This window comes from Narcine bancroftii, chromosome 1, assembly GCF_036971445.1.
Source record: "Narcine bancroftii isolate sNarBan1 chromosome 1, sNarBan1.hap1, whole genome shotgun sequence".
NCBI lineage: Eukaryota > Metazoa > Chordata > Chondrichthyes > Torpediniformes > Narcinidae > Narcine > Narcine bancroftii.
In genome coordinates, this window is record NC_091469.1 from 324,955,170 (window position 1) to 324,973,135 (window position 17,966).

The following is a 17,966-nucleotide window of genomic DNA, read 5'->3' on the forward strand; positions in this document are numbered from 1 at the left end:
CTTTACATATAAAAGAAGTATTTGCCAAAGGAACTGGGGGAACAATGAGGTGAAATAATGAAAAGAGGACAAAGTGCATTTGGAACAAGCCATGCAAAAGTGCCACTCTCATTCAAAGACTATTATTAAATGTCTGCAAGATGGATTTGAAACTGGGCTGTGAGATGTGAAGGGGGAAGTTCGATGAGTTGAGCAGCACTTCAAAGAGTCAACACAGGAAATCCAAGCCTTATGATTCACGTAGCGCTAAAGGGCCCTGCTCGTCTCCAAAGTGGAGCGGCACGTGCCAATATAAAGACTACATCTTTCAATGATCATTCACAGGCACAGCACGGTTAGTGTAGTGGTTAGTGCAACACTGTCACACTGCCAGCTATTGGGACCGGGGTTGGAATCCTGCACTGTCTCTAAGCAGCTTGTACGATCTCCCCATGCCAGTGTGGATTTCCCCCCATGGGCTCTGGTTTCGCCATACCTTCAAAACATACTAGGGGTTGTGGGTTAATTGGGTGGCATGGGCTCATGGGCAGAAAAGGCCTATTACCTTGACGAATGTCTAATTTTTTTTTAAAACATCAAAAGTTGACTACTGTAACCTTCGACAAATTTTCTCGAACTGATTTACTTTGACTATGGTATGGAAAAGTCTTATGGGCTTGTCTCTGTGTCTGCTATCTTTTCTTCCTCTATTCCAGGCTACTCTCAGCATTGTAAAGTGAAGCTTTTAAATAGCAGAGTCAGGATTATACACACGGGAGCAGCCCTTCAACACCGACTCCCCTTCAACCATTAAGCACCCATTTACATGGATCCAACGATAATTCCACTCTCTGGGTCTCCCCATCAACTTCTGATTCTTCCACTCAACCCTAGCGACAATTTACAGAGGCCCATTAACCTACGCATGCACCAGAGAGCATCATGAGGAGGAAACCCATGTGGTCAGTGAGAAAATGTGCAAATTCCACACTAAGAGTATCGGAGGTCAGGACTGAACCCGTCACTGGAAGTGCAAGAGAACAACTCTACCGGCTGCAATGTCGTACCTCACCAAAAGAGGCAAAACCACTGGAGAGGTCGTAATATTCTGCATAGATTAGAAAACAATTTCATTAATGCACACTCAATCTGCACCCCACTGCAAAACCCCACTGTGAATATACAGAGAAAGTTCGCATTGCACCATTTCTGCTGTATTAGAGCTGTTACAGAGTTCTGTGTTTTATTGACCTATGTGTTGTGTGGTTTTATGTTAAAAAGTGACAGTTTGCCTTTGAGAGCCAAGGTGAAGGCGGACTGCTGAGAGAGTGGGAGATGGATTGGGCATGTGCAGATGATGTAGAAATTTCTGGACTTGGAAGACAAACCACCACTGGGTGTGGCTGTGGAGTGAAGGAGGCTCAAGCAGAGTAATTGTCTGGGATGGAGTTTAGAATGTTGGGCATTTTAAAAAGGATGAACATTCCGAAGGCAGCCAGAAGGATACGGACCAAGTAATTGTTCCTCTCTCTGCAAGCAACACAAGAAGACAACTTCGAATTTCTCTCAAAGATCTTTTGGCTTCAGTTTACCAAACAAACTGAATTTTGTTTATGATCTTTGCTTCGGTTGAGATCGAGGTTTTGTGAGTCTTGTTTATTTTGTGTCTAAGTTTTTCTGTGGGCTGGTTGGAGATATAACTTCGACTTTAATTACATATGTTATATTTAGGCTGGGGAATCTATTAGTTTTACCCTGTTATAGAGATTTGCATAGTAACTAGTGGGCATTGTTATAAAAGGGGGGATAGAGCAGATGTAGCAAAGGTGCTTCCCATGGAAGGGGGAGTCTAGGACAAGAGGGCATAACTTCAGGATAAAAGCGTGTCCATTTAAAACAGAGATGCAGAAACATTTCTTTAGTCAGTGTCGTGAGTCTGTGGAACCTGTTGGCACGGGTGGCGGTGGGAGTGAGGTCGTTGGGTATATTTAAGGCAGAGATTGACAGGTACTTGATTAGTCAGGGCATCAAAGCTTTGGGTGGGGGAAGCTGGGGAGTGGGGCTGATAAAATGGCATTGCAGACTCAGTGGGCCAATAGGCCTACTTCTGCTCCTGTAACTTGTGATCTACTATGACTGCTGCGAGACCAGCTGAGTTCCTCCAGCATTTCTGTGTTTTTACTACAATCACAGCATCTGCAGACTTTGGTGTTTCACCCCAAAACACTGCCTGTCCGCTTCGCTCCATGTCTGCTACCTGACCTCTAGCTTCTCATTGATTGTATTAAATCAGTCTCACCTCTTCAAAGGAGGATTCCAAATTCATGCCAAAAGCCACTCCCAGGATTCCAAAGAGGGAAACTGAAAACGTTCCCATTGTCAGTTGGAGGTTCAAACGCATCATCACATTACGATGGCTGCAGAAAACCAAAATTAAATGATGCACAGCCACAGATCAAGGACATCACAGGCCAATCCCTTCCCACCATCCAGGACATCTGCAGGGAGCATTGCTGTCGGAGAGCAGCAGCAACCTTTAAAGACCCTCACCACACGCTCTGTTCTCACTGCTGCCATTAGAAAGAGGTGTCGGTGCCACAAGACTCGCAACAACAGGTTCAGAACAGCTGCTACCCCTCCACCAACAGACTCCACAACAACAAACTCAATCAGGGACCCATTTAAGGACTCATTTGCACTTTATTTTTTTTAAAAAAAGATACTTTTGGTAGATCTATTAATTCACTATTATAGTCACTGACCTGTTACTGTGTACGAAACATTGATGCAGATCTAATTTGTAATTCCATAACATTTTATATAATTAAATACAGTGCAAGCTGTTTATTTCTTACCTGCATGTACACATTTGCCAAGACTCTAGCCCAGTGGTTCTCAACCATTTTCCTTCCACTCACATACCACTTTAAGTAATCCCTATGCCATCGGTGGTCTGTGATTAGTATGGGATTCCTTAAGGTGGGATATGAGTAGGAAGGGAAGGTTGAGAACTACTGCTCTAGACCCAATTGTTAATGAAATATTCCGGTTGAGAAAAATTGTCATTGGCCCATTTCCTTTGGAGTTCTGAAACCATGGATATAACGAGTCAATTGGGTATGATTAAAACAGTGGTTTTCAAACTTTTTCTTTCACCCATATACCACCTTAAGCAATCCCTTACTAATCACAGAGCACCGATGGCATAGGGATTACTAAAGGTGGTACAGGTTCATAATCCTTTATCCGGAACTCTTGGAGGACAGAGTGTTCCGAAATTCGGATTTTTCTGGATTTCAGAACAAAAGCCAGCGGCCCCAGATTTAAGCCCTCCCGAATTGTGCTGCCGTATCCACCCCCTTCCAGTCGCGTTGCTGTCTCTCTCCCCCTTGCTCACCCGAGTCGCGCTGCCGTCTCTCCACCTGCCTACCCGAGTTGCGCTGCCGTCTCTCTCTCTCTCTCTCCTCCCCCACGCCCACCCGAGCCGTGCTGCTGTCTCCCCCTTGCCCTGCCCAACCTAGTCATGCTGCTGTCTCTCTCTTTCTCTCTCCCCCTCCGCTGTATCAGCAGCAGGAAAAAAAATGCCGGTTTTTGGAGCTTTCAGATTTTAGATGTCCAGATAAAGGATTGCGTAACTGTATGTGAGTGGAAAGAAAAAGGTTGAGAACCACTGCGACTAGCCTGAAGCTTGAATCCATTAAAGTTTCCTTTAAAAATATAAATTTTGAAAATCTCTATCCACACCTTGCAATATGGTGAATTTTCCATTAAGAAATTCTTTAGTGTAACAAATTGAGTTAAACCCGAAAATCTGCAAACACTCTGATTGTAGTTCACACAAAAATGCTGGAAAAACACAGCAAGTCATGGAGCATTTTACAGTAGATGTAGCAAAGATAAAGATACCTAACTAACATTTCAGGTTTGAGCCCTTTATCAAGGTATGAATAAAATGCAGACAGGCACCCGAACAAAGTGGTGGGGTGCAGGGGGATGGGCAGAGGAAGGAGCACAGCCACAGACAAGAAGTCTTAGGTGGATATGGGAAGGAGCTCTCCATTCAGTGAACCATCCCCTCCCCCTTTCACTTCTCACTTTCTCAGCTTTTTTCCCCCCTCTTCGGCCCTCCCACCCATTTAAAAAAATTTAGACATACAGTGCGCTAACAGGCTGTTTCGGCCCACAACCCTGTGGTGCTCAATTACCCTAAAGCCCCGTTAAGTTTTGAAGGGTGAGAGGAAACCAGAACCCCCGCAGAAAACATGGGGAGAATGTACCAACATTTTATAGACAGTGCGGGATTCAAACCCCAATCCCGATGGCTGGTGCTGTAAAGGCGTTGCGCTAACCGCTATGCCAACCATACTGTGATAAGTGAATTTGCAGATGATATGCAAATAGCAGGAAAGTTTGGGGCAGCATTCACCAATGGAATTTAATCCTGACAAGTACACGGTGAGGTATTTTTGGGAGGGCAAATAGGATAGGACATATACAGTCAATGGTAGGGCTCTCAGAAGTGGTGATGAGTGGGCTGCGTCCATATATTGCTTAAAGTGGCAGCAGTGGTGGGTAAGGTGGTGAAGAAAGCATGTGGATAAATGCCTACGTTGACCACGGCATAGAATAAAAGAGCTGGGAACGTCATGTTTCTAAAACACTGGACAAATCACACCTGGAGAATTGTGCAGAGTTCTGGATGCCACAGTCTGAGGAAAAATGTGCTTGTGCTGGAGAAGTTGCAGACTTTTGCCACAATTGGAGCATTTCAGATTAATGGATAGACTGGTTTTCCTCAGAGATATCTAAAATTATGAGGGGCTTAGACAGGGTAGATGAAAGTAATCCTTTTCCCTTGGTGTCTACAAGAGGGCACAGGTTTAAGGTGAGAGGTATGAATTTTGGAGGAGCCCAGATGGCGATTTCCACCCCCCCCCCACCCCCCTACACAGTGTGGTTAGAATAAGTTTCCTGAAGCTTACATCACCTACATCAGCCATTCTCAACATTTTTTTTTGTTGGCTATGGCCAAATTCACAGATTCTCTTCCCTACAAAGCAGTTGAGTTGGTTTCTCCTTCCAACTGCATAAAATATTTCAGTCCATGGCCCCACTTTAAATGCGCTTTGTTCCCCGGTGGGGGGAGCGTATGGCCCCTTTGACAATGGTTGGTCGAGGCAAAATCACCAAGCCATCAAAGGTTCTGAAGCTATGTTATAGTGTGGGTCAGTACAATAGAAAAGTGGGCAGAAAGGCCTGTTTCATGCTGTATGAACTTTATTACTCCAAATCTGGGCAGGATGCATGCAATGTTGGAAACATCCCAGGCTTCACTCAGAATTGGAGGAGGGCCTATTACATTAACCAACCTGTCCAAGTTGATAAAAATGACACTCTCAGAATCGTCTATGAGCACCTTCAGCTCTCGCGCTGCATTGGCCAGGTCTTCAGCCTGCCGGTAATAATTTTCCAGCAGGAGCTCCATTTCCTCTGCGAGATCAATGCCTGCATTATTCTGGTCACTGCTAACGAGAAATCACCCGAGTGCTAGAATTCAGACATTGCAAACTTTCTGTGATTATTATAAACCATGCAGTTTAATAACCATAACTATTTTCAGACTTACCATTCAATGTACACCTCTTAAAACATGCATTCTGCACAGCAATTATTTTTCCACCGTTATTGCAGATGAATTATTTACAAATTAAGGATTTTCAACTGCCAATTTGGATACCTGGGGGTTTTACTGTAATATGTGGATCTGCAAAAGAGCTCCATCTTGAGAAGATAGATTTTCTAGGTAGTCTACCTTTCTTTTTATAATGATGCCCCTTCCTATTTTGTTTCTGGAGTTTGAATTTAGCTCGAGAAAGTCCGACATTGGCTTCACAACACATGGGACAAACCGCACGCCCTGCAATACTACAAAGATCAAGCCCAATCTTGGTTCCCTTCGCCACAGTCCCAAATTCAAGGAATTGACAACTCCAGTGTGGTGCGCTGTTAGCCAGAATCAGACACACACAAGGTAAAGACTGTACAACAGGCTTTAATCCACAAAGACTTCCACAGAGCCCGGCTGGCTGTGGCTGCAGCAACTCTGAGTGAGGCCTCGGGAGGCCGGCGCAGGCTTATATCCCGGAGGGTTATTGACACCCGACCGGGTGGGGCTTGATCCATTCAGGCTGACTGATTGACAGCCGACCAGGTGTTGTCCTGTCCCCTTACACTCCTGCAGGTACAGAGGTTGCCCGCTACAGTAGCCCGGTGGTGTACCACCACATCCAGGTTGTTTGAATTGTTGGAGCTGTTCCTGTGGATGCCATTGTCACTTAAAAGGTGGAAAGTTAGAAATAAAAAGTTCGGTGAAACAGCAAGGTTCAATTCCACCTCCGTACCAAAACAGCATCGCTCTGAACACACCATCAAAGTGTTAACTGAGAACAGAAAGTACTGGAACTGCTCAAGTCAGACAGCACGGAGGCGAAGCCCAACATTTCAGGGAGATCCAAAAGGTGATCTTCCGTTAGGATTGGGAAAAGCTAATGCAAGTTGCGGAGAAGTGAGGACAAGGATGATGGGGTGAATGGAGCAAACTGGAAGATCTGTTATGGGGAGGGGGGGGATGATCAGCAGAGAATGGATGATACACAATGGTGGTAGTGATGGCTAAAAGAATCTTTTTATTATAATTTTACATTTTAATTTAATGTAAACCACTGCAGTTCGGCTGCAGCAAGAATTTTGGTGCAGATGCATGTTGTCCAATGTACATGGCAATAAACTTATTATTATTAAGATGAGTGAATACCAAAAGCAGTGTAGGCATGAGATGAGAGCTCAACTAGCAGAGGAAGAGTGAATCAAAGCAACTCTGAATACTGGAAATGTGCAGCCCAAGATTCATACACATGGTCATCTTATTGCAGATATCATTTTATGCCCCCTCCATCCCGCTGCTCTCTGCAACTTCAAACCCGTGGCACTTTCCCAGCTCTGTTGGGAGGTTGCAGACTGGAAATGTTACTCTTTCCGCAGATGCTCCCAACCTACTGAATGTACCCAGCATTTTCTGCTTTTATTAAATATATTAAACTGGACAGTAGGCATTAGGCAACCCACTCTGATTTGAAACACAATAGAATCCAATCCTGGCCACAAATCCATACATTTCCATATCTATTAAAAGAAAGGTAGACTGCCTAGAAAATCTATCTTCTCAAAATTAAGCTCTTTTGCAGATCCACATATTACAGTAAAACCCCAGGTATCCAAAACCTGTGGGGATTGGTAGATACTGGATAAGTGTATACTTTGGTTGCTTGAGACTCATTCTTATGATGGCTAACTAATGTGCTGTATTAAGAATTAACAGTTTAAAAGATAAAAATACAATGCTGTACTTACAGTGAACAAACTTCACTGGCATGAATATAAACATTAAAGCATTTTCCTTTATTTTCCCAGTCACATTCTTTGAAAGCATTTAACTGTCGCCGCATCTGCAGGTTCCTCCCCCTCCACGGAGCCGCCCGAAAGATGAATAGTAACGTTAGAGATAATGAACCCCCTCTACTCCCCCAGGTTTACAGATAAAGCCTCCAACCAGGGAGACCCTAACAAAGCAGGGATAAGGAGATACTTTAAGAGTCACTCCGACAGCGAGCGGCATCAACCAGCTCTTCATCCTGAGCTGTTTCACACAATTCTATTCGAACAGCTGCTACAAGCAAAGCATGACCAAGGCCTCTGGTGAAGATGGGAGCAAATATTCAGCCAGCATAGGTTTGTGTGTGAATTCAGAGAACATTTAAAATTTTAAACTTGTGTATTTTACTCATTATTTTGTTCTTATTTATTTAAAATTTTAAATATATTTTCCTCTATTTTTTTTTGCTGGTTGCTTGAATTTCAGTTACCGGTGGCCTTAGGAGAAAGGATTTGCAATTTACAGCACAAAAAGCCTATACTTTCTCAATTGTTGACTGGAAATTTCTAGCAAGGATTACATACAAGACACGATGCTCATTCCAACTGGTGAGACAAAGTTCTTTGAGCAGCTTCTCTTCATCCAGAATCGCCAGTAATGTCTCCTTGAACACCTTGATATCCGTCTCCAAGCCAGACAAGCTTTGAAATAAAGAAGAAAAATATTGATGTAAATCCACCACGAATCATGCTCCACATATTCAGATGTATGCATGCGCATATTTTCCAGCAACTTGTACTACAAACGTCAACATCAGAATTACATTTATTTAAATATTGAATTTCTACTATTTTAACATAGAAAAGCCATTCCTATCAGGATCCACAGTCTAAATCATAAAATATTTTTCATGTTTTCTACATACAGTAAAACCCCTGGTATCTGTCACCTATGGGGATTGGAGGCACCGGATAAGTGAATGTTTCGGTTGGTTGAGATTGTGTGCAGTGTAATTGGCGAGGCGCACCAATTTTAAACTTGTGTATTTTCTATCTATTTATTTTGAGCAATTTTTTTTGGTGGTTGCTTGAATTCCAGATACTGTAGTCAGTAGGAGAGAAGAACAGAAGAAACCAATTTAACATGACTGCTTCATAGGGAAGGATGCCCATAAACTTGGAGCGCAGTCCTAAGGGGATAACAGCCAAAAAATAGGTAAAGAGGGATAGATAAATAGACTCTTAGCCATATGCTTAGTTCACTTTGCTGAAGCATAGCAATCACAACGATACAGCTGATACATCGCAGGTTCTTTGATGTATGGAGTTTCTGGGTTCTTCTTGTAACTGTGTGTGTTTTCCTCTGATTTCTTCTCAGATTCCAAAGGTGTTGCAGCCCTTAACGCAAGAGAAAACCAGTGGGAGTTGTTGGGGCCGCCGGGAGATTAAAATAGGATTAGAATAATCAGGTGGTTGACATGCTGAGCAGATGGAAATGTCCCATTTCTATGCCGTACATCTGTGCTTTTCCACATCACATCAGAGAAGGGGCAGAAATGTCACTTCCACGTAACATCCCCCCACCCCCCCAGGTTTAGTCTGTTGGTCTGTGCTCCTCCCACTGCCCTTTCTTTCTGTCTTTAATTCAGGCACCTGCCTGCTTTTTTCCTCATACCTTGAAGGGCTCATGCGTGAAATGCCAGTTATATATATTTACCTGCCATGGCCGGTGTGAGCCCTGCTGAGTTCCTCCAGCATTTCCGTGTTTTTAAAAAAATAATAACTACAATCACAGTCTCCAGACTGTCATGTTTCACTGTAGTCAAAGGTTTACGTGATCATCAGCTGATAAATCTCAGGCATATATCCATTAATCTCAGTTTTAGCCTGAATAGGTCTGCTGTTAATGCATTTCTAATGACAATGCATTTCTAAAATGGCTTTCACATGGTGAAAGATCTAAAGAAATGTTCCCATTGGGAGAACATTCCAGATCATTGGATCTTTGTCGGAATCCAACATTGGACTAAAGGTAAATGAACCACAGACCGAGGGAAATGGACCCTCTGGTCCAGTGACTCACGCCGAAAGTAAACCAATTCCTCACCCCTCTCCCATACCAACACGTCTATCCATGTACTCGTGCGCTGCCAAACAGAAGTCCCCCTGTAAATTGGGGGAGCAACACCTAATATTCAGCCTGGCCCCTCTCCAACTGAATGACATTAACATAGACTTCTCTGGTTTGAAATAAGACACTCCTGTCTCCTTCTCCTTATGCCTTTGTCTCCTTCCCTCTCTATTCAGAGAGTTATGCCCACCCCATTATATCAGGAATTCCATCTGGGCACTCTCCAGCCATATTGGCATTTATATCAACTTTTCTGGTTTCTAATGCATCTTATAGATTGAACTAAATAAATGGGAAAGGGGGTGAGGGAGGGAGGGAAGGGAGGGGGGAAAAAGGGGGAGAAAATGACACTGTATATATTCAAGAGAAAAAATGTCTGTATGTATCTTGGTCAATATGGTTTATAGTGTGAAAAATAAAAAAATTAAAAAAACTTTTCTGGTTTCTGCTAACCTGCTCTCCTCTCCCCCCCTTCCCTCCCTCCCCCCTTCCAGCTCTCCTACCCCCTTCCTTCTATTCACCCAGCCATCCCTCCTACCTTTGCTTGCTGCTGTCCACTCCCCTCCTTCTCTACCTATTACCTCCTGCCTTTGCCACCACCCCTCCCTCCCCCACTCTTTTATTCAGATGCCTGCTGACATTTTCCCAGACCTTGATGAAGGGCTCAAGCCCGAAACATTGGTTCTTCATCTTTGCTGTATAAACTACACTGTTTGACCTGCTGAGTTTCTCCAGCATGGTGATTCTACTCCCATCATACCAGCCTTTTTCCTCATGCTCACCATTCATATTCTCTTGCCTGTGACCCTGTGCTCCTCCTCCTGCCCTTCCTCCAGCCAGTTTATTCAGGCAGCTGAAGTGTTGGTTATGTATCTTTATCGTTGGTGCATAAAGATCAGTGTGACCTGCTGAGTTTCTCCAGCATTCTTTTTATATAATTTATGCTAATTCTATCTTCATTCGAATTTTATTTTCTGCACAATCTTAATTCCTACCCCCCCCCCCCCCCCCCCCCCGCCAGTTCCTATCACTGTAGTGCGAATAAAAGCTCTCAAGACTGGAAGAACAGACACTTTTATTAGCTTATAACAAGATCCAGCCATCTGCACAACCCATCACCAGTGAATCTCAGTTCACTGCAATCACTCGCCTAGATTCCAAGGAGAATTCACAGTGGTCAATTTAACCAACTAACCCACAAGAAACCAGAGCACCCAGAATAAACCAAAGCAGCCACAGGGAGAATATGCAAACTCCACAGACAGCCCCCGAGGTCAGGATCGGACGTGGGTTCTAAAAGTGTTGTGGAACATTAATTAAAGAAGGAGCACAGGTTGATAAAGTGGTTCAGACGGCATGCAGGATATTGTCTGTATTTGCTGAGGCACATAAACAGGAGGAGGAAGATAATGCTACAATACATAGAGCAACTGTTAGTCCTCAGCTCTCGTTCTGTGTACAGGGCTGGGGTGCAAAGTACAGGAAGAATGTGACTGTTAGAGAAGGCGGAGGAAACCTTGGAGGGTGTTGCCAGGTCTGTAGAATTATACTTAGGAGGTGACTGTTTTGGGTAAAGCGGCTTTCTTTACAGCAAAGAATGAAGGGGAATTTAACTGAGATATCTACATTTATGAGAGGCCTGGAGAGTGTAAACCCAGAGTTACAAAAACAGCTCCATCAGTACCGGAGCATCACAGGACTGCGTTCTTAGCCCCCTGCTCTACTCACTTTACACCTACGACTGTGTGGCTCAGTATGACAATGACACTATCTACAAATTTGCTGTCAATATCACGGTAGTGGGTTCTATATATATATATATATATATATATATAAAAAAAGGGCGACGAGTCAGCTAACAGGAGGGAAATTGAAAATTTGGCTGAATGGTGCACCCACAACAATCTCAGCAAAACTAAGGAGCCCGATTGTTGACTTCAGGAAGGGAAAGCAAGAGGTGTATGATCCAGTGATCACTGGGGGTCCAGTGATCACTGGGGGACCAATGGTGGAGAGGGTGAGCAAATTCTTGGGAGTCCCTATCTCAGAGGATCTTTCCTGGACCCAACACACTAATGGCACTGTGAAGAAAGCACGTCAGCGCCTCTACTTCCTCAGGAGTTTGTGGAGGTTTGAATGACACTAGAAACCCTGGAAAATTTCTAGAGGAGTGGTGGAAAGTGTGCTGACCGGCTGCATCACAGTCTGGTATTGGGACACCAATACCCCAGAGTGTAAAGCCCTCCAAAAGGTAGTGGACACAGCCCAGAATATCACATCAAGAATATCTAGCCATTGAGCAGCAGCAATCATCAAGGATCCACACCACCCAGTCCATGCTCTGTTCTCACTGCTGTCATCAGATAAGAGGTGTAGGCGCCACAAGATTGACACTACCAGGTCCACCATCAGACTCCTCAATAACAAACTCAATCAGAGACTTACTTGAGGACTCTTACTTCAGCACTTTTTTTTTCCTCTCTGTATTGCACAGTTAGTTTACATTTCTTTATTTCTTTACATTCGGCACAGTTATTTTGAACTACCATTAAGGGGTAATTCTTTCTCGCCCACAGGAAAAAGCATCTCAGGGTTGTATGTGATGCCATGTATGCACTCTGACAAGAAATCTGAAACTTCCCCTCTGCCATCAGATTTCTGAACGGACAACGAACCTATGGACACAACTGCACTCTTCTCTGTTTTTGCACAATTTAAAAATAAAAATCTCCTATTTGCAGAACTGGAATTAATAGTACTTTTGCACCTGAGATACACAATACTGCTGCCACAAAACAACAAACGTTGTGACACATGCTCATGACATTAAACCTGATTCTGATTTAAATGTCCTTGACAGGGAGAAGACAACGACATGCATACAAGCTGGTTCATCGGCCAAGAAGGGAGTTGAGCCAAAATCCTTTTTTTACACAATGAACCAAGGCGGGGGGTTCTGGTACATTGAAGAATAATGGAGGCAGAAATGCCATTTTTTAAAAAAAGTATATGAAATGAGCATTTGAAGAACTGTAAATTTCAAGGCTCTGGACAGACTGAATGGACACATGTCGAACGGTCTCCTGTGCTATACATTCTAACACTTCGATCGAATTCCTGTTTATCTACTCGGGTCCCCTTACTTTTTGCTGTCTTGAAGTAAAATGTGCAGTTTGCTTCGATCGATTGACATCTGCTTGGGATTGACCAGAGCTTCTAATGTCTCCAGTATCTGAGGTTGTAACTGATTTAGCCTTGCTTGCAGAGCATTAATCTGGACAAAATACACAAACATTTCCTTTAAGCGAAATGGACATGCACGAGCAGATGACTTGCCACTGTTGTGCTTACCACGAGTCCTCAATAAATAAGAGCAGAGTACTCAGCTATGTATGAAGCCAGAAGAGATGGGAGAAATTTTAAAATCAGAATTTAATTGTCATGAACAAGTCATAACAAAAATTTGCTGTTTTGAAGCAGCATCATATTTATATTAACCACTGCACAACAATAAATAAAAATCGTGCACGAAAAGTCAAGTAAGGCAGTGCCTTTGGTTCATTGATCATTCAGGAATCTGATGACAGCAGGGAAGTTGTCCTTGTGCTGCTGGGTGCTCGTCTTTAGATTCCTGTACCTTTTTCTTGAGTGAAGAGGGCACTGCCTGGGTGGTGGGGGTCCTTGAAGATAGAGGCTGCTTTCTTAAGACACCACCTCTTGTAGATATCCTCGATGAAGTCTGGTGCCCGTGATGCCATAGGTCGAGTTAACAACCCTCTGGAGTTCTTCATGACCTGAGTGTTGGCGCCTCCATATGAGGAAGTGATAGAACAAGCCAGAATTTTCTCAGGAAACTAGCAGAGCCTAGGGAAGTGGGCCAACAAACAGTGAGGTCATGGAACCTACACAGATTAAAGAGCCGTAGAACAGAGGAATGATCTGGGAACACAGATACACAATTCCCTGAAAGTGGCGTCACAGGTAGATAGGGTTGAAAAGAGAGCTTCTGGCACATGGTTCTTTCCAAATCAAAGTATGGAGTACAGGAGTTGAGATGTTTTAGTAAAGTTAGAAAGTCATTTGTGAGGCCAGATTTGGAGCATTGTGTGCAGCTTTGATTGCCTAACTACAGGAAAGACAATAATAAAATTGAAAGAGTGCAGAGAAGATTTATTAGGATGTTGCCTGGTCTTCAGGAACTGAGTTAGAGGGAAAGGTTAAACAGGTTAGGACTATATTCCCTTGAGCGTAAAAGACTGAGGGGAGATTTGATAGAGGCATGCAAAATTATGATGGGTATAGATAGAGTAAATACTAGCTGGCTTTTCCCACTGAGGTTAGGTGAGTTACAAACCAGAGGACATGGGTTAAGGTTGAATTTTTGAGGATCATTAGGGGAAATGTCTTCACAGAGAGTGGTGGAAGTGTGGAATGAGCTGCCAGCTGAAGTGGTGAATGCAGACTCAATTTTCACATTTAAGAAAAATTTGGACACTTACATGGATGGAAGGGATATGGACTGGCTGATGGTCAAGGGACTAGGCAGAACAATAGTTTGGCACTGACTAGAAGGGCCTGTTTGTTGTGCTATAATGTTATTCGGTTCTAAATATCTGCAACTAATAAATGTAAATGAAGATAAGATTTAAAGCATGATCTGAATAATTAATTGACACTGCTAAGGTACATAGGTTGCCAAACATATTATGTTTGGGCCCTCTGCTTGGAAATTCACCAGCACCTGGCCCACGATGACATCTTGGACCAGACATTTGTTTTTACCCACTTACGGCATTTCTGCCACTTGGTGGGCAGAATTGTCTGGACCGTGGGTGGGAACTTATTCAGCACTAATTGCTCTGTGTTCGAAGGACGACGAAGGGCAGCTGGATACATGCCCAACTGTACTGGGAAGGGTCATGGCCGTCATGTGACAGCACTACCCCTCTGACCTAATCAGAGGACACACCAGCTGCCAATCAATGTTTGGTTCCATATCTTGCTGTTGGATCCCTGTAAATTACCTGGACTGCACTCTCCAGTCTGCCTGTGCTTGGCCTTGTAATTGGATTAACCCTTCCGGCACTGAGCCATTGGCCCCCAGTAAATGATGTGGGCTTGTCCCTCCAGCACTATAAAGGTGCCATGTGCTCTTTGTTCTCTCTTTGCCAGCTTGGGACCACCCTGCTTCACTCCAGGCCTAGAATTGTGGAAGGGTGCTGGAGGAACTGTTGGTAAGATGTGCACTGTTAAAAGGATTGGGAGCATTTAATTAGTATCCCTTGTAGCATAGAGCTGTGCCTGCACTGAGTCAATGGGGCATTGTAGTGATTTTTCCTTGATCACTGTATGTACCAGTTCAGAGAGAGAGAGAGAGAGAGAGAGAGAGAGAGAGAGAGAGAGAGAGAGAGAGAGTGTGTGTGAGTGTGTGTCCACATCACTACAAAAAAAATGTTCAGAGTGCTTGCCTTTGAGACATACCAAGCCTGTTTCCTCACTCACAACAATAACTGAAAAGGGGACCTCCCTAGGTCACCTTCCCAGTGCCAACCACAGACTCACCTCAAGCACATTTCCCTTGCAACCGCTGCAACCGTGTCTGCCTGTCCCGCATCGGACTTGTCAGCCACAAACGAGCCTGCAGCTGACGTGGACATTACCCCTCCATAAATCTTCATCCGCAAAGCCAAACCAAAGAAAGAATCACCCAGTAGAACTAACGTCTATTATAATGAAATGCTTTGAGAGGCTGGTCATGGCCAGAATTAACATGAATCTAAGTAAAGATCTGGACCCACTATAATTCATCTATTGTCATAATCGCTCCACAGCAGATGCAATATTGCTGGCTCTCCACTCATCTCTGGATCACCTCGAAAACAGCAACTCATACATACGGCTGCTCTTCATCAACTGCAGCTCAGCCTCAGGGCTAGTCAAGAAGTTCTAAATTTTTGGCCTTTGCACCTCTTCTCTCCACACTCCCCCCTCCCCCCCCCCCCCCCCCCCCACCCCCCACCACTGCAACTGGATCCTGGATTTCCTCATTGGAAGACCAGTCAGTATGAATTGGAAACAATGTCTCCTCTGCAATGACTATCAACACAGACGCACCCCAAGGATGCCTGCTTACCCCACTGCTTTACTCACTATACACCCATGACTGTGTGGCCAGGCTCAACTCCAATGTTAACTACAAATTTGCCGATGACTCCACAGTTGTTGGCAGAACCACAAACGGCAATAAGGAAGTGTCCAGGAGGGAGAGCGATCAGCTCATTGAGTGGTGTCACCTTGCACTTAACATTTGCAAAACCAAGGGGATGATTGTGGTCTTCAAGAGTAGGTTAAGAGAACATGAATCCACAGTAGTGGAGAAAGTCAGGAACTTCAAATTCCTGGGTGTTAACATTTCCGAGGATCTGTCCTAGAGCCTCCATGTCGATGCAATCAATGAGATGGCTCGCCAGCAAAAATACTTTTATTCGGTATGTCACTAAAACTCTTGAGAACTTCCACACAGGTGTGCCATGAAGAGCATTCTGGCTGGTTGCATCTCTGCCTGGTACAGAGGTGCCAATGCTCAGGACAAGAAAAAACCCCAGAGGGTTGTTAACTTGGCCTGCAACATCATCGGCACCAGACCTTACTCCATCGAGGATATCTTAAGCAGCTTCTATCCTCAAAGGACCCCCACCACTCAAGCCATGCCCCCTTCACTCTGCTACCATCGGGGAAAAAAAAACAGTAACCTGAAGACAGATTGGAGCTGGAGGATGTCTGGAGTGCAGCTTGCTGTTCTAAGAGGATCATGTGGTTTTGTACCTCAGCGGTACAAGGACAGTTTCTTCCCCGCTGCCATCAGATTCCTGAATGATCAATGAACTAAAGACACTGCCTGACTTTGACTTTTCGTGCACTATTTTTATTTATATTTGTAAGGTGGTTTATACGAATGTTTGCACTGTGACGCTGTGACTTATTCACGACAATAAATTCTGATTGGGCTTTGAAGCAGACTAACCAGCTTGCTTTCAGGCAGGTAGCTTGCAGTCAGCAATGTGTCATGCAGGCATGACTGACAGCATGAGGGGGAGGCAGCACTGGAACAATTGGAGATACCCAGAACAAAAACTGGGCACCTTGTCCAAAGTGCATAATGTTCATGATTTCTAATATTGCTTTATTTTTCACTGAAATTGATCCCATTGAGTCTTGTGAGGGAACACAAAATACCGGTACTCCCCGACATACATCTGAATTCCATTCTGACCAACTGGTTGTATCTCACAATGGACACAAGTCAGAAATTCAGTGCATCCATTTTATCATTGCGAGCAGGGGAGTGGGATCGATGTGGGGGCTGTTGGGAGGGAACGGGGTGGTAGGTTCGGCGTGGGAGCTGTCAGGAGGGAGCGGGGCGGTGGGATCAGTGAGGGGGTTGTTGGAAAGGGAGCAGGTCAGTGGGATCGGCGTGGGGGCTGTTGGAAGGGAGCAGGGTGGTGGGATCGGTGCAGGAACTGACAGCATGCCACTAGGAGAGAGCAGGGCAGTGGGACCAGAGCGGGCTGCCAGGAGAATCTCCCAAAAGCCCCCGCACCCCCCTGACAGCCCACCATCAGCCCCCAATGATAGATGGTTGTGATGTTAATTTATACCATATTTTTCTTCGGTCGTATGTACGGATGGTTGCAAGTTGCATAGGTCATAAGTGGGGCGAGGCTGTAATGGAATCCAAGGTTGTCAACAGTACAAATGTGGGCAACAACAGAAGTCATAGAGTTGGAAGCACCAAAATATAAAGGAATATAAATGGATTAGACCAGTGAGCAGAATGTGGACCAATGAATGATGGGAGGAGATGGTCAGCATTATTATTTTTTGCAATACAAGTAATTTCCCCTTTTACTCACCCTGTGCTGAAGGATTGTTTCAATGGCTCGGAATTCGAATGGCAAAGAGTATGTGGCTAGTTGCCCATCTCCGGCCAACTGCGACGTCAGCTCCTTAAAAAGCCAATGGTCCAGATTTGCTTGATGATAATCCAGGACAAGAAGATACTTTGGAGTTATTACAGCTTTCAGGATCTGATAAAAGGAATAACGCCTCTTGACATTGCTGACAGAGATAAATTAGATGAAGCATTTTGAAGAAGGATGCAGATTTTTTTTTAGACAAAATGGTAAATTTAGGAAACACTCAGCAATCAGGCAGCATCTGTGGAAAGAGAAACAGTTAACAATTCAGACTACATTAGCGACCTGATGAAGGTTCTGAAACACCATGGTGTGGATTGCGGAGAGTTATGTGTCCTCCCCGCCTGGAATCTGGATTGTGGAGGGTTACGTGACCTCCCCACCTTGAACCTGGTGGACATGTGAATTGTGGAAGGTATGTGACCTCTGTTCGGAGCCTAATCAGAAGT

At 44.3% G+C, this 17,966-nt stretch overlaps 1 protein-coding gene and 1 long non-coding RNA gene across 8 annotated transcripts in view; one reads left to right on the forward strand and one right to left on the reverse strand.

Moving 5' to 3' along the window:
* The window catches only part of mrs2 (magnesium transporter MRS2), a 54,564-nt gene that overhangs the window by 26,056 nt on the left and 10,542 nt on the right, over positions 1-17,966 (reverse strand). For 3 of the 5 annotated variants that reach the window (XR_011347766.1, XM_069907725.1, XM_069907708.1), the window contains exons 5-9: positions 17,455-17,628; positions 12,685-12,815; positions 7,996-8,112; positions 5,349-5,504; positions 2,279-2,396 (exon numbers count right to left, since the gene is read on the reverse strand). Coding sequence is in view for 4 of the 5 variants with exons in the window: in XM_069907725.1 (XP_069763826.1) it covers positions 2,279-2,396; positions 5,349-5,504; positions 7,996-8,112; positions 12,685-12,815; positions 17,455-17,628 (696 nt within the window). In the remaining variant the exon portion in view is untranslated. The remainder of the gene's footprint in view (positions 1-2,278; positions 2,397-5,348; positions 5,505-7,995; positions 8,113-12,684; positions 12,816-17,454; positions 17,629-17,966) is intronic. The other 2 variants (XM_069907717.1, XM_069907732.1) reach the window with 2 other exon arrangements.
* On the forward strand, positions 1,467-9,837 carry LOC138748036 (uncharacterized). 3 transcript variants are annotated; one of them, XR_011347768.1, is made up of 4 exons: positions 1,467-1,624; positions 7,567-7,767; positions 7,898-8,140; positions 8,789-9,837. It is a non-coding gene; the product is annotated as an uncharacterized lncRNA (long non-coding RNA). The 3 variants fall into 3 exon arrangements; XR_011347769.1 differs by having other exon boundaries at positions 7,898-8,019; XR_011347767.1 differs by lacking the exon at positions 8,789-9,837 and having other exon boundaries at positions 7,898-8,780.